At 45.0% G+C, this 16,588-nt stretch overlaps 1 protein-coding gene across 1 annotated transcript in view; it reads right to left on the bottom strand.

Moving 5' to 3' along the window:
* Positions 1–16,147, bottom strand: part of SCARB2 (scavenger receptor class B member 2) — a 76,445-nt gene extending 60,298 nt beyond the window's left edge. Inside the window, exon 1 of the mRNA XM_020894657.2 lies at positions 15,656–16,147. Coding sequence (XP_020750316.1) covers positions 15,656–15,772 — 117 coding nt within the window. The 5' untranslated portion in view covers positions 15,773–16,147. The remainder of the gene's footprint in view (positions 1–15,655) is intronic.
* Positions 16,148–16,588: the final 441 nt, after the last annotated feature.

Raw genomic sequence — 16,588 nt, 5'->3', positions numbered from 1 at the left:
AAATGAGGCTTAAGCCGAGTGCTTATCTCAAGTCACACTCGAAATACTCAATAAATGCTGACTGTGAGGTTGATTATCACCATCTTCAGATTGGGGATGAGAGGGTTCCAGGATTTTGTCTGAAGAAAGAAAGGGACCATGTCACTTCCATGAGTTTCCTCAAATATAGACAACCCAACAAATGTTAAACAAGAGAGAAAAGAAAGAAAAAAAAGTTTTTAGTCACTATCTTCATAAAATATCCTACATAAGATTCAGTTAAGGTTGAAATAACAAGGAATTAGCATAAAATTGGAAATAACTAAAATGTTGAACAGGACAAGAACGACTTAGTAAATTATAATAATTCACAGACTAGAGTAGAAAGCAATCATTAGGATTATAAAAACTACTACATAGAAATAAGAAACATGCTCATGATGTATGTTAACTGGTAAAAACAGACAATGCAAAATATGTATAAGTGTGGACAAAACCAGCAGATAAAATGCAAACATGAAAACATTAGGGGGGTGATGTATAGATAATGTTACAATTTCAATCTTTTAGCTATCCTCAAAATCAATAAGCCTTCACTAGGTGTCTAATAGCATTCATCTCTATAGAGCAGGGTTGGGGGGGTGTTCCATTCTCTCTGCGATGTTTTTCTGCACTGGTTGGATTTTTTTTTAAAACAACAAAAATAAACTACTTCCATAGCAGAAAAAATAACTGCTCCCTTATACATATTTTTTAAAGTGAAAATCTAAGGAACTCAGTTCTATAAAATATATTAATTAGACCCCCAAGGGAAGGCAGAAGTGGATACAGAGGACTAATTTCATCCAGCTCTGCCTCTGTCCTTGCAAAACAAAGGCGAGGCTGATGCCTCATCAGCTGTGGTCAGCTCTCCCTCACCAGGGCCAAGGGCCTCCTTCCCCCACACTGGGCTCTGCAGTACTGCTTCTCCTACTGTTGTCAGGATAGTTGATGTAACACTCTGTATTCCTGGCCAGCTTTTTCTGACAAGCATCACAGTGTGTGGATGCTCACTCACTCCAGAGTGAGAAAGGACTTGCTGCGGCAACATGGACAGATGTAGAGATTATCACACTAAGTGAATTAAGTCAGAGAAAGATAAACATTATATGATTTCACTTATACATGGAATATAAAAAGTAATACAAATGAACCTATTTATAAAACAAAAGTGGACTCACAGAAATAGAAATTTATGGTTAGCAAAGAGCAGGGCGTGACTGGAGAAGGATAAACTGGAAGTATAGGATTAACAGATGTCCACTTGTCTATATAAAATACATAAACAAGGAGGACTAACTGTTTAGCACAGGAACTATATTCAATATTTTGTAATAAGCTATAATGGAAAGGAACTGAAAAAAGAATATGTGTATGTATATACACACATACTGAATCACTCTGCCGTACACCTGAGACTAACACGATACTATAAATCAACTACACTTCAACAGAAAAAAAAAGAAAGGATTTGCAGCCTCATTTATTTATTAAAGTAAAGAAAATCATCTTAGAATTATCCATCCCCAAAGAGCCAGTCAGTGTGAGTGAACAGATGGTAAACTGCCTGAGTTTACCTTGCCGGGTTTGTATCCAGTTTAGGTAAAAAACAAAACAATACCGTCCGAAAACAAGAGGAAGAGTTCCCAGAAAGAAGGCCGGCGAAATCGTTCCCCGAGGGAGGGTAAAACTGGCTATTCTCATGACAGTCTGACTTGAACTTAACTTCTCCATTTCAAGTTGACAAAGTTTCAGGATGGAAATAAACATCTGGTCGACCGGAGTCCTTCGCTAAGCAAACCAAATAAAAACCTAACAACAACAAGAACAACACCAATGCAGGTGCTGTTACAATCGGGACTTCTCACTGTAGGCCTCCACCCCCACCCCTGGTCTCTCCCCGGTCACTCTTAGCTGAGTCAACATCCTTACAAGCCTCACACCATCTTTGACTTTGAACCCACTCAAATTTTGCTCCCAAGAGTATCGGTTTTTCCTGTACTTTTTTTTTTTTTTGGCCATGCCCTCAGCAGTGAAAGTGGAGAGTCCTAACCACTAGACCTCCGGGGAATTCCCTCCTGCACCTTCAATGTGTCCCCTGGCGCCCCACCTCCCCACTCACAATGGCCCTCAAGCAACCTAGTGTACACTATAAATCCCAGAGTAGATGGTGTGGGAGGGGGTGTGTGTGTACACCCCACGTAGAGAAGAGGACTCAGAGAACAGAAGGGAGTTTATAAATACAGCTGCCAACGTTTCTAAAACAGTTGCTTCTTTATTTTTATCTCCTTCCCTGATGTTCAATTCAGAGAAGGACAATTACCATTCCTACCAGGCTGCTACTGACTCAAAGTCTCCACGAGTCAGGTGCTCTGCTGGGCCTTATGGACACTTTAAGCCTTCCATTGGCCTCACAAGGTAAGAATTCCCATTTTGTGGGTAAGGAAATGGGGGCACCAGCTTTCCCAGAGTCACAAAGACAGTTGAATCAAGTCAAATCCCACCAAGTCTAGGTCTGTGGGTTTGCAAAGTCCATACTTGACCACTCTAGGAGCTGCTACCCCATCACACTTCCAGAGTACAGCTGCCAGATTTGGTGAATAAAAATACAGGATGCCCAAGGATATCTCAAATATTGCATGCATGCGTGCTAAGCTTCAGTTGTGTCCAACTCTGTGCGACACTATGGGCTGTAACCTGCCAGGCTCCTCTGTCCATGGGATTTCCCAGGCAAGAATACTGGAGTGGGTTGCCATGCCCTCCTCCAGGGCATCGTCCTGACCCAGGGATAGAATCCACACCTCTTATGGTTCCTGCATTGGCAGGTGGGTTCTTTACCACTAATGCCACCTGGAAAGCCCAAAATATTGCATAGGCTGTGTCAAAAATGCTTTAATTCTTAGAATGCAATGCTGAAGGATTCAGGGGCGAAGTGTAATATCTGCAACTTGCATTCAAAAAATTCAAGAAAGAGTATATAAGAGAAAGATGAAGTCACTACAGCAGGATGCTAACAACTGATAAACTGAAGAGAATCAAAATATTGCATAGACATACTCACTAAAATATTACTTGAAGTTTATCTGAAATTCAAATTTAACTAGGCATCCTGAATTTTATCTGGCAACCTACCCCCGAAAGACCGTGAAACTGTGGAGAAACCATCACTTGGGCTCCAAGACCTCCCAGGGCCACTAGATAACCCTGCAACCAGCAGAGTCTTCCATGTATGCTAAATTAAAAGTCTGCATAAGATCCCAAATCAGTTTTACCATGTGACTTTGGATAGTGCAGAGCATGACGAATTTTTCCAGGTGTAATGCGGTAATACTACCATCAAAAGAAATATTGGAGGGACTTCCCTGGTGGTCCAGTAGTTAAGAACACACTTGCCAATGCTGGGGACATGGGTTTGATCCCTGGTCTGGGAATTAAGATCCCACATGCCTCAGAGCAACTCAGCCTGTATACCACAACTACTGAGCCCACGGGCCCTAGAGCCCGTGTTATGCAACAAGAGAAGCCACTGCAGTGAGAAGCCTGCACACTGCAACTAGAGAGTAGCCCCCACTCACAGCACCTAGGGCATGCCAGCATGCAGCAACAAAAACCCAAAGCAGCCAAAAACAAAATGCATGAACAAGTATTTTTAAAAAGAGAAACATTGTAAAAAAATAAAATAAAAAAGAGAAATATTGTAAAGATGATTGAGTTATGTGGTCAATCTGCAATGTGAAAGCCAGGTTAATCATCTGGACTGAAAAACCTACCTTTCAGTTAATTTGCCAATATGTATATACTGAGAGCTTTCTCTGTGCCCAACAAGCATAGGCCCTGTTTCAAGAAGACTTTTAGCTAAGGACGTAACACTGACATGCATGTAACAGTGAACGTTCATGTGCAAGGCCCAAAGAAGGGCTATGCCTGAAATTACTGGGATAATATCAATTATATGGATCCATGGGTTTCCCTGATGGCTCACATAGGCAAGAATCCGCCTGCAATGCCGGGGACCCAGGTTCAATCCCTGGGTTGGGAAGATCCCCTGGAGGAGGGCATGGCAACCCACTCCAGTATTCTTGCCTGGAAAATTCCATGGACAGAGGAGCCTGGTGGGCTACAGTCCATGGGGTCACAAAGAGTTGGACATGACTGAGGGACCTACACTTTCACCCTAAAATTCCCATCTGGATACCTCGTGGGCTGCTCAACATCAACATAACCAAAAAAGGGGCTCATGATTTCTCCCCTAATCACTCAGTCCTAGTAATGAGAGGAGTCCTACCTCCTCCTCTTCTCCATTTCTTTTCCTGTGCCTATCTCATCACTGGGCTTCCCTGGTGCCTCAGACAGTAAAGAATCTGCCTGTAATGCAGGTTCGATCCCTGAGTTGGGCAGTTTCCCTGGAGAAGGACATGGCAACCCACTCTGGTATTCTGGCCTGGAGAATTTCATGGACACGGGAGCCTGGTGGGCTATAGCCCATTGGGTTGCAAAGAGTTGGACATGATGGAGCAACTAACACTTTCACTTTCATCTCATTACTGGCAAGGACTGTGGCAATATGGTTCAGTGTTAGGTAGTCTCCAAACTGGTATCCTTTTCTCCAGCTTTGCCCCTTTCAAAGGTATTATCTACATCAACTTCCAGAGAGTTCCATCAAAAGTGCCTATCAGGGCAGAAACTCTCCCCACTGCTAACAAGATAAACTCTGAGGTCCTGATGCAGCCCAAGACGTCAATTCATGGGACCTGACTCAGCCCATCACCTGCCATCCCAACAGGCCCTTTAAGAACCAGCAACATGGAGTGTTCCACCTTCTTCCCAGGTATGACTGGATTAGCTGCTTCTGCTGAGAGGTGTTAGTTGCTCAGTCATGTCTGACTCTGCAACCCCATGGACTGTAGCCCGCCAGGATCCTCTGTCCATGGAATTCTCCAGGCAAGAATACTGGAGTGGGTTGCCATTTCCTTCTTCAGGGGATCTTTCCAACCCAGGGATTGAACCTGGGTCCCCTGCATTGCAGGCAGATTCTTTACTGTCTAGGCCACCAGGGAAGCCCATGACTTGGTACAGCCACGAGACACACCACATCCACACCAGCCTGAGGGAGATCTTTCGGGAAAGCAGCACAAGGATGGCTGAGGAACCAGCTGTCCTGATAAAAGCCACATGCAGATGATGAGAATAAGCCCTCAGGGAACTGCATTGGGCTTTAATGCAAGTAAGTTAATATTTTCAGAAACTTGCAGGCCTCAGGAGAACTGCTGCCTATACTTTTAGTTCAACAAAGTGCTACTTAATAATTAAACACAAACTCAGCATCCACATTGCCATCTACAGGGTCTAAATTTACCCAGAGATAATGCAGACCAACTTTGAGAAAACCTGATCTAATAGTGTGTGGAGCATTCTCATTGGATTCCACATCAATAAAACTCACCAAATATCAAAATACCAGTTGGTTTACATTATTTTAAAAATTTCTCCCTGAAATCAAGCAAACCCAGTGCAGATTCTTGGAGTAATGTAAGTAGTTTGTACTATTTACCTTTCTAAATACTCTATTGAGGTAAAAGAAATATGCTGCCATTAACATTTTACCCTTATTCTCTGACCTTATTTTAACTTAGGAACAAAAGCATTGGTTTTCTTTTTTTTTTTAATGTCACTGTTATTGAACTCATTTTGCTTTAATTGCAACTCCAATAATTTCAGCTAATGAGATCTGACGGTTGAGGCTCCAATGTGAGTTTATGTGTCAGCTGCTGCTGTCTATAAATCACATATAGGACAAGAGGGTAGCACAGTTATCCTGAAAAAGCTCCTGCTACAAAACACCCAGTAGAATTATTTCTAAATACTTCCAGGTAATTTCAAATGTGAACCCAAGGTCGAGAACTGCCAGCCCAAAGGGAGAAAAATCAGCCACCAGATAGAAACTTAATCAAAAGGACCAGGTGAAGAGTGGGGAGATATATGTGGATGCTGGCAGGGGATGGGGGGATGTAGGAACAGTTGAATGAGTGGATGAAAAGCAGGATTTCAAGATGTGAATAAATAAGTGTGGCCATGGCAATAATGCCAGGTTCTCTGTATAACCTGTGGAGCCAGTCTTATTATTTTACAACCTGTTTGGTTGTGAGTTTATCTCTCAAAGATGAAATAAGGGATGTTTCCCTAACCTGTTTATATCTACATCTCCTATTCCTTCCATTATTGTGGATTATCAGAAGAATCTTATTAGAAGCAATATTCTTAAAATGGGACTTGCAAGAGTAATGATGACATTCCTGTAACAAGGAAGCAAGGCATTCTGTCTTGCTTTCTTTAGAAAGAATGTAAAATTCTGAAGCTAAAGGAGCCATGTGGGGAAGGTCAAGGAATGAAGCAGGCACAGGTCTGTGCATGTTTGCATGCCAAACCCTAGCATTAATACTCACTTCTACACAGAAATATGCCCTCTCCCATTTTTGTTAAATGCACGTTAAATTCTTCAATACTGAAAGAATCAACCCTGAATATTCATTGGAAGGACTGATGCTGAAGCTGAAGCTCCAATACTTTGGCCACCTGTGGCAAAGAGCCGACTCATTAGAAAAGACCCTGAAGCTGGGAAAGATTGAAGGCAGGAAGAGAAGGGGGTGGCGGAGAATGAGCTGGTTGGATAGCATCACTGACTACATGAGTTTGAGCAAATTCCAGGAGGTGGTGAAGGACAGGGAAGTCTGGTGTGCTGCAGTCCACAGGGTCACAAAGAGTCAGACACAACCGAGTAACTGAACAACAAATGACCTCTTCAGGCTATCTTTTCATTTTCCTTCTTGTGGTAAACAGCATCAGATACAAACAGGTATTTCTCCACTCTGTGAAAGACAGCAGAACAAACCCCATGACAAAGGGCACCTTCCCTGGACCCGGGGGTGGGGAACACAGGAGTCTGACGGCGGTGGGGACAGGGCGTGAGGTCCTGTCTGAAGGGCAGCCTCCATTCTGCCCCAGCTGCTGTCACACAGACTGTGACGGGGCCAGTACTGCAAAAGAGGCACATTTGGGAAATTCAAAAAAGAGGGGCTAGATGTGTACATACAGCAGATTCACTTTGCCGTCCAGTAGACACTAACTTAACATTGTAAAGCAACTATGCTGTTGTTGAGTCACTAACTTGGGTCCGACTGTCTGATCCCGTGGACTATAGCCCGCCAGGCTCCTCTGTCCATGGGGTTCTCCAGGCAAGAATACTGGAGTGGTTGCCATTTCCTTTTCCAGGGGATCTTCCTGACTCAGGGATCAAACCCATATCTCCTGCATTGCAGGCAGATTCTTTATCGCTGAGCCACTGGGGAATCCCACAAAAGCAACTACAGTCCAACAAAAATTAATCAAAATGAACAACAAGAAAAACCCCAAACAGTCACAGGTTCCCAGAGAAGTTGGAAAGCTGGATTATTCAGTGAAATTTCCAGATTTTAAAGGTATAAAGGTTAGTGGGGCAAACGTGACCACTGGAACAAAAATGTGTAGCAGAATAACAATATACAACCAAAATCATCCTGAAGATGTTAAGTTCTCATCTCTCCATTCATCCACGTGATGTTTAATAACTATCTATTTTGTATGACATTCATTTAACAGGTTGAGAAGATGATAACAAAGCTACATACGGCCGGACCCCTACCTTCAAAGAGAGCTTTGGGGCTAACTTTAAATACTGAATTATTACTGGATAGAGAATCTCTGGCAGGGCTGAAGCTAGAGGGGAATTATTGAAGAATTCAATTATGGAGCTGCTAATGTTCTGGTCTGGTTTGATTAACACACAGGAAAAGACAGGAGATTCCCTAAACCTGCATCACTGATGGCCCAATCCACTGTCCTTCACGCTAGACAAAGAAAGACAAAACAAAAACAAAGAAGGACAAAGAAACAAAGAAAGCAAAAAACAGTTCTCATAAGGAAAACATCAAACAGACATATAAATATATAACAAAGTAAACAAGACCCTGGTGGTTTGAAAACATTAATAACATAGTTCCCGAAGTGGCCTTACAGAAATAGAGCAGGTCTATTATGTTATTTTAAAAATCCTAAAAGTCAACAAAATTAATTAAATGAAAACCAGATCAATAGCTCTCAAGGGGTGGTCTGAGAGGCCCCAAGACCCTCTCAGGGGATTCCTCATGGTCAAAACTGTTTCTGTAATAACACCAAGACATTATCTGCCCTTTTCACTCCCATTTTTTTCATGAGCGTGTAGTGGAACTTTCTAGAGGTTACACAGGTTGTAATGATGTCATTGCTCTGACAGCTAATGAAATATGTGCTCATGTATGCTTGTGTTTTGGCTTCTCAGGAGGGGCTAATGGTAAAGAACCTGCCTGTCAATGCAGGAGACGAAAGAGATGGGGGTTTGAACCTTGGGTTGGGAAGATCCCCTGGAGGAGGGCATGGTATCCCACTCCAGTGTTCTTGCCTGGAGAATCCCATGGACAGAGGAGCCTGGTGGGCTACAGTTCATGGGGTCACAGAGTTGGATACAACCAAAGCGACTTAGCATGCACATACTTGTGTTTTAAAAATGTATCCGTTTTAATTTCTAATATCATAAATATTGATAGATTTAACCAATAGAAACATAAGTTCTTTGGTGTCTTCAATAATCCTTAAGAGAATAAAGGCATCTGAGTCCCAGAATTCTGAATTAGATTATAAATTCCAAAAGGATAGGGACTGTGTCTCATTTACTATTGTACCCATAGGTCTCAGCACACTGCCTCACAAATGATTCATACTCAGTAAATATTTCCTAAATAAATGGATGACTGCCAAAGAATACACCTAAAAGTGCTTTTGGATATAGAGAGCAAACACTGAAAGTAGCCTTTATTTTTCTCAGTTGCTTTTGACTAGTTACCAGCTTTGATAAAAAATGGTTGCTTCATGTAACATATCTTGGATATAGACTATGTATCTTGATGATATAGACCATAAATGCCTAGCCTCTTGGCCAGTATCATGTGTTTTCATTAATGATTTTAAAATCCCACCTGCTGATTCTTCCCTGGGAAACAAGCAAGTGTCTGGCAGAACAGATGGCCCCTTCACTGTGGCTTGACAGTGAAACAAGAAAGCAAAAAACAGTTCTCATAAGCAAAGACCTTCCCCTCCCTCCCAAAAGATATTTTCTTTGATGTAAACCTGCAGAATAGTAGTAATTACTAAGAATAATAACCCCAACTAGAATTATCAACTCTTTTGTATGCTAGTTATACCAGCTGAAATTAAAAATAAATACAGGGTGGGAACAGAAGCACCCCATTTCTGTAAAGTATATGTGCTACTATAATGCACAAAGAAAAAATGTGGATTAATCAACAATATATTCAACAGTGGTTTCTTTGTTTCTCTGACTTTTTTTTCTTTGTTGTCTCTGACTTTTTACAATGGCATATATTTCTCTTTACCAGAAAAACAGGCAAAAATAAAGAATAAAATACAGGGACGTCCCTGGTGGTCCAGTGGTTAAGAACCTGCCCTGCAATACAGAAGACACGGGTTCCATCCCTGGTCCAGGAGGATTCCGCACACCATGGACCAACTAAACCCATGTGCCACAACTATCAAGCCCGCGTGCCCTAGAGCCGGTGCTCCGCAATAAAAGAAGACACTGTAATGAGAAGCCTGCACAGCACAATGAAGAGTAGCCTCCCACACACCACAATTAGAGAATGCCCACACATAGCAATGAAGACCCAGTGCCGCCAAAAATAAATAAATAACCTTTTTTAAACAATAAAACACAAAGAGAAAAGAACTGCCATCTCAAGGAGTGAAGACATGGGTTAACAGAATCAGTCTCGGTCTTGACCTGGGTGCTAGTCCCAAGGACTCTGATTCACACGGCTGGTGGGGTCTGGGTTTTTTCCATAAGTGATTCTGATGTGGTTCCCTAGAGTCCAGGAAAAACACTGAGAACTACTGACTTACTCCCTTGCCTTAACCTTTAGTAATGCATACACCCACAGTCCCCATGAATTAGTAAGATGCTGAAAGGAACATCATAAGATTTTGATATCACCAGATCACATTTCTAAAAGCCAGGGAGAAGTTGGATGATTTTGTTGAGGAGTTAAAGACTCCGGCAAGGATATGGCCTCTGTTTATAGAGCTACGGTTTCTGCTGATGCGGAGCCAATCACATGACTCTGTCATGAATTTGGAAGGAAGAAACTGAGATGAAGCATGTTCATAGGAGCCTCAGCAGCTTGAGCATCACAGAAGGTCAGGGCTATGGAAGCCCCAGATGAGGAACCAGCCTGGGCCCAAGGACACAGAGGAAGCTGGTGGGGAAGGCAGAGGAAGAGATGAGAGACACACTGGGCCTGGATCCTGCTGACTGTCCAGTTTCTACTGGATTCGCAGGCCTAACTGTGCTGTGGTTCTCACCCTTTGATTTCTACCAGCTTCCTCTTCCAACCTTAGAGAAAAGAAAAAAATCCTCTTTCTTGAGCTAGCGTGAGGATGCCTCGTTTCCTCCGAGAGCACTGCTCCTCTTTAACGCCAAGAAGTGGAGGACAACGTGATGCGTGAGGGTAGAATTTATGGTCACCAGGAATTTTTTGAAAGGGAAGAAGGCGCTAGTAATTGCTCCAGGATAGCAGGTGTAAATAAGCCAGAACTGTCACAGGCAGTGGGGATGTATGATCACCTTCAGGATGGGAAAAGTGAACTAGAAGACCCAGTTTGTGCACCTAACTTCATCATGTGGTCTTTGATAAGTCACTTCTCTACGTTTCCAGGGTCATATAGGCATAAAGGTAACTCAACACCCTAATATGTGTATGCATGCTAAGTCGTTTCATTCATGTCCAATTCTTCGCGACTCTAGGCTGTAGCCCGCCAGGCTCCTCTGTCCATGGGGTTCTCCAGGCAAGAATACTGGAATGGGCTGCCATGCTCTCCTCCAGGGGATCATCCTGACCCAGGGATCGAAACTGTATCTCTTAGATTACTTCATTGCAGGCAGATTCTTTACCACTAGCGCTTCCTGGAAGCTCCTAATTTGATACCCACCACTATCCATATTTGAATTTACAGTCTCAGTTTCCTTGACTAGAAAATAACAGATTAAGTGATGTCTACTCTAAGATTCTATGTCTTTATAACCCTGAAGAGAGGCAAATCAGGAAATGGGGTTGCTAGGCAAGAAGGAGCCCTTGAAGATTATATATAGCTGATTGTCTTTATAGAAACAAAAATGAAGATGTTTTCCTCATTTGACTCTTTAAAAACATCACATAGCTTCACCAATCAGTGTTATTTGGTTAAACTGTCAGGGATTATATTTTATCTCTTCGAGCTCCAAGGTTGCTCTCACTCCCTGAGCAGGCCAGCTGGAATTTGCCCAGGGCCTCAGGTTTCCAGTGAACGGTAGGTGACTCCGTCATGTTCCTCTCATCCCTGAACCCTAAGGCTGTCGTCCTTCCTCGGTCTATGAATAGGAAGCAAAGTGTCAACAGTCTCTTGCCCTCTTGCCGCTTCCCCTGCCAGCCCATCTCTTATTAGCCAACTTTGCCCTTGGCCAGCTTGCGCCCTCATTTCTGGGAGATATTCAAACTGTCAGCAAGCTGAAAGGCAAATTTAATATCCTGCGCTGCAGAGTTGCTCTCGGGCACAGGTCACGTACCTGTGTCATAGAATCTCAGAATTTTGGAGCTAGAAGGACCTTTATCTACTCTTTAGTTCCTGTCTGTGAAAAGAACAGCTGGAAACAATAACAAATGTTTATTGCCGGCTGTGCAAATATGTTGCCTATACAAATAAGGATAACAAATTCAGGCACCAGGAAGGGACTGTACTATATGCTTTACATCGATCCTTTCATTTCATTCTTGCAACAACTCAAAGGTAGGTATTCTTATGATCCCCATTTTCAAGATGAGGAACCTGAGGTTTTGAGGGGTTCAATAATTTGCTACTTGGCTTGTCCAATTTAATCCAAGTATTTGTTAGTGACCAAAAAAAGGAGTTTTCACCAAGCTCTGCGGATTCTTAGGACACTCTTCTTTCAACTAAAACAATTAGAAGTGAAGCAGCAGGCACCCACCACGTACCAGGCACTGCCCTAGTTGCCAGAACAATTAGCGGAGTTACCAGATGAAATGTAACATAAAACCCTGCCCTTCCAGGTTCTAGACAGAAAAATAGATTGCTGGGTCCCTGCAAAGCTCTGTCTTCAGGGAGGTCAAAATGCTCAACAAAGAGGGCCTGGCCCATGCTCAGAGTACCCTCCAGGATGTGGGTGTGAGTAGCCAAGATGGGAAAAATTTCTCTGCCTCTTCTGCGATTGAGAAAAGTAAAGAACAACAATTGGGCTTCCCTGGAGGCTCAGTGGTAAACAATCCACCTGCCAATGCAGTAAATGAAGGTTTGATCCCTGGGTTGGGAAGATTCCCTGGAGAAAGAAATGGCAACCCACTCCAGTATTCTTGCCTGGAAAACCCCATGGACAGAGGAGCCTGGTTGGTTAAGTCCATGGGGTCACAAAGAGTCAGACATGACTGAGTGACTTCACAACAACAAACAGAAACAATTACAGGGCTTTCTCAATGTACGGCATACTATAACAAGCCAAGAATGGGACCAGACTGTCTTGGTTCCTTCCACGCTACTCAACAGCTGAGATCAAAATCTCCCTTCAGTCATCACTGGCTGTTGTGGGGCTCACAGACAATTATCAAATGAGCCAGAGTCTTCTAATAGGAATTATGTTACTAAGCTGCTCACAATTAGCCCAACCTACTCATTTGATTTTCATCCTTTTTCTCTCTCCACTTTTTGATGTAGACAAAGCAGGACATGGACAATCTTCAAAGGAAAAAAATTAAGAACTAGGAATATCAGATTGTATTACAAGTATATTAAAGTAAGTTATGAATGAATTTTCCATAACAACATTAATGGAAATAATGATGGCAGCTATAATTGGCCACCTATTCCAAGCCTAACACTATGCTTAGTGCTTTACACAGGTGACCTCACTCATTTTCACAACAGCACACACACAGGCAGATCCTAGGTCTGTGTGAAGCTCATACAAGGTATGGAGGCTGTCCCTAAGAAAACGCTGGATACAGAATTAGGTGGAGGGCCTTGGAAGGGCCCGTGCAAGTGAGGGACCCAAAGTGTAAGCTTTGTGAGTTTCATGGTAAATGCACCCCCAGGATGGCTAACATCCTCATTTCTCTCAGGAATGAAACTGAGGTTCAGAGAAGTTACGTAACTTGCCCAAAGGCAAAGAGCCTAGAAATGTCAGGGTTAGGATTTGAACATAGGGTGTCTAATCTCCAGTCTCATGTATTTTTTATTTGCTTCTAACAAAAATAAAACTGCTATCATTTACAAATAACTATGGTGGTGGTGATGGTGGTTTAGTCGCTAAGCCGTGTCTGACTCTTGCATCCCCATGAACTGGAGCCCTCCAGGCTCCTGTGTCCATGGAATTTCCGAGCCAAGAACACTGGAGTGGGTTGCCATTCCTTTCTCCAGGGGATCTTGCCCACCCAGGGATTGAAACCATGTCTCCTGCATTGCAGGCGGATTCTTTACTGCTGAGTCACCAGGGAAGCCCTACAAATAACTATACGTTCTATTGTATCCCATGAGAAGTACAACCATTTTCTCTAGTAATTCTTATAATTCTTCTATTTACATGAATAGTTGTTATCCTCATTTACAGATGGAAAAGCCTAGAATTAAGAAAGGTTAAGTACTAGCCTAAGGTTACCCAGCTAGTACACGGTGGAGCCGGATTCATGACTGTGAATTGACCTGCGAAGCCTTTCCACCATCTCATGCTACGCCCCCTACAGGCGACCCAGGAAAGCGGAGTGGTAATACAGGCAATGCGTGACCTCTGGTTGCCTTCCCATATTTCCACACCTGTCCACACCTAGCCCTGTCGTTCCGTTTCACATACCACCTGGTGCAGTGTCCCTTAACAGGGTGAGGCCATTCTGAAAGGTCACTTCTCCTGTACTTTCATTTAACAATCAGATCAGAGTCCATTCTTCATGGAGAAAACCACCTTTAAAAGCCAATCATCAAATATCAGTGCAAACTTAAGCCCCAGCCCAGCTGCCTTACAACTGCCCTCCACCCCCGCCACCTCCCGACCCACTGCCCATGAATGCAGACCCACAGAGCATCCAAAGGCTGACAATACCTGAGGCACAGGGTGGGGACATCACCCATCTCACAGACCTCTCCTGAAACAGCCTTTCAAAGCCACTCAAGAAAATCCAACTATCATTGGATTGCTTAACTCTAGACACCCACACAAGAGGTTACATCCTTAAAGAGGTTACATCCTTAAACTACCTTGCCATGGATTTGCAGGTGGACAAGAGTGGAGAGATTCGATTTAGTTTTTTCTCTGAACATGCTTTGAACAATGGCCTTTGAGAAGCTCAGACAGTGGGTCCTGTCACCCCTTGGCAAAGTGAACTTTTAAAAAATTAAACTATGCTTTGCCATGGCATTTTTTTTTTTAAGTTGCTTCAGATTTCAAGTAATTGATGGCTTTTAGAAACCTCTATTTAAAAAATAGGTCTGTTGCCACCCGGAATGAAACAATTATGCTAACTGGATCAATTTTGGAGGAGGCCCCAGCTTTTATTATCTGGCCAGCGGCAAGTGTAAACAAGTGGGAGAAACCAGGCGGTGATGGGTGCTAACAAGAAAGGCTTCTCCGACAACTTTTTTAAAAGGAAAAAATGACTTCAGTAACTCTCTCTGGTTCCTCTTTCCACACAGATTGGTGAATGTCGGTGAAAGGGCAGGAGAAATGACCGCTGGTGAAATCATAGGATGGAGAGGCCTGAAGTGACCAGCTCTCCAGCCCACTCATCTGAGAGGAAGAGATGGGCTCAGATTAAAAATTTAAATGCAGCTTTGCCTAAGCTTAGGGTTGTTTGAGAAGAGCAAGAAATCCATGGTGAGACAAAGGAACACAGACTTCTGGTACAAGACACCAGGCTGCTAAGTCAGCTAGTCAGCACAGGCTCTGATGAACTGAAATGTCACCCGGCCCAGAGGCCTGGCCTGGCTACCAAGTGCGGGGCTCAGCCCAGGGAGGCAGGCACACAGGCGAGGCACCCGCCTCTCATCCCCACCTCACACCACTTCAAAGGCCAGGGCAAGCAGCCAACACACCTGCGGGGTTGCAGTGTCTTTCATTTAGTTTGTTTCTTCATAAAGTGGGAGGGAAATGAGTTTGGGCCCAACAGAGATTGGGGCGCGGGGAGGGCCCAGAAAACAAATGACAGAATGGAAGTGAAAACCTTCTTTCAAAGTCCAGACCCACAGTCTTGTTTATTACTCTAAAAGGAACAGAATTATTTCTCTCCAGCCTTCTTTAACTCTTACCCACCCAGCCCAAGAAGACAAGGAAGAAAGCAGGGCCCTAGCCTCTGGACTAGGGTTATAAGGGGTGCAGATCCACCCTGCACAAGGCTCAGCAGCGGGAGGGTGGGCTGGAAGTGTCCCCCCAAGCCCGCTCGACGCGCTCCCCCGCGCGCGCGTTCACACACACACACACACACACACACACACACACACACAGCCCGCCACGCCTCACCTTCTCGATCGTCTGGTCCACGGCCTTCTGGAAGACTCGGGCCACCAGCAGCGTGATGCTGGTCACCAGCAATAGCAGGGACAGCGTCCCCACCGCGTAGAAGCAGCACCTACCCATTCCGCGCACCGCTCCGGGGCCGGGCGGTCGCCGACCGGATGAGAAGGAAGGAGGGAGAGACGGAGGGGCTCCGCCGGAGCGGCCGGAAGACCCGGGACCCTCGGACGCCCGCGGCCCAGCCGAGGGGCCCGGCTCCCGGCTCTGCGACTGGGCGATCGCGGCCCCGCCTGCACCCGGCCGGCCGGAGGGGAGTGGGAGTCCCGCTTTGGTTTCGCTTTCTCCGGCCGGGGCCGCCGCGGCGCCCGCCTGGCGCAGCTCGCGAGGCAGAGGGAGCGCGCAGCGCGGAGACGCTCGCCGGCCCGGCACACCGCAGCCCCGGGAGGCGACAGGCGGCAGCTGCGCGGGGAAGCGGGCGGGGCGGAGGCTGAACCCGCAGTCATGTGCCCCGCGGCGGCGGCCGCGATTCGGCCCGAGCGCCCCGCGGCCGTTCCCGGGGTCCGCCCAGCACCGGCGGCTCCCTGACCCTCGCCCGGCGACGCCCCCGCCCTCTCGCTGCAGGCCCCGCGGTTACCGCGGGAAAATCGCCTGCTCTCCGCGTCTCTCCCCTCTCCCCAGATACGAACTGCGGGAATTCAGGATGGATACACGCTGCCCCTGCTACCTATGCGAGCTCACAAGTTAGCCGGACACTGTTAACAGCAATTAAAGCACAATGTAACTAGTGCTTTTACAAGGTGCATGAGGAGATCTGTGCCAGCAAGCACCTCTACCCGGGTGATCTAGCTCCCCACGACTAAACTGGTCGTAGGGGCTGGGTAAGGGTTTGTCATGTGAAGTGTGTGCACAAAGGAGGGGGCAAGCTTTTGGAGAAGAAAG

This window comes from Odocoileus virginianus, chromosome 29, assembly GCF_023699985.2.
Source record: "Odocoileus virginianus isolate 20LAN1187 ecotype Illinois chromosome 29, Ovbor_1.2, whole genome shotgun sequence".
Taxonomy (NCBI): domain Eukaryota; kingdom Metazoa; phylum Chordata; class Mammalia; order Artiodactyla; family Cervidae; genus Odocoileus; species Odocoileus virginianus.
This window is presented reverse-complemented; position numbering and strand designations above follow the sequence as displayed.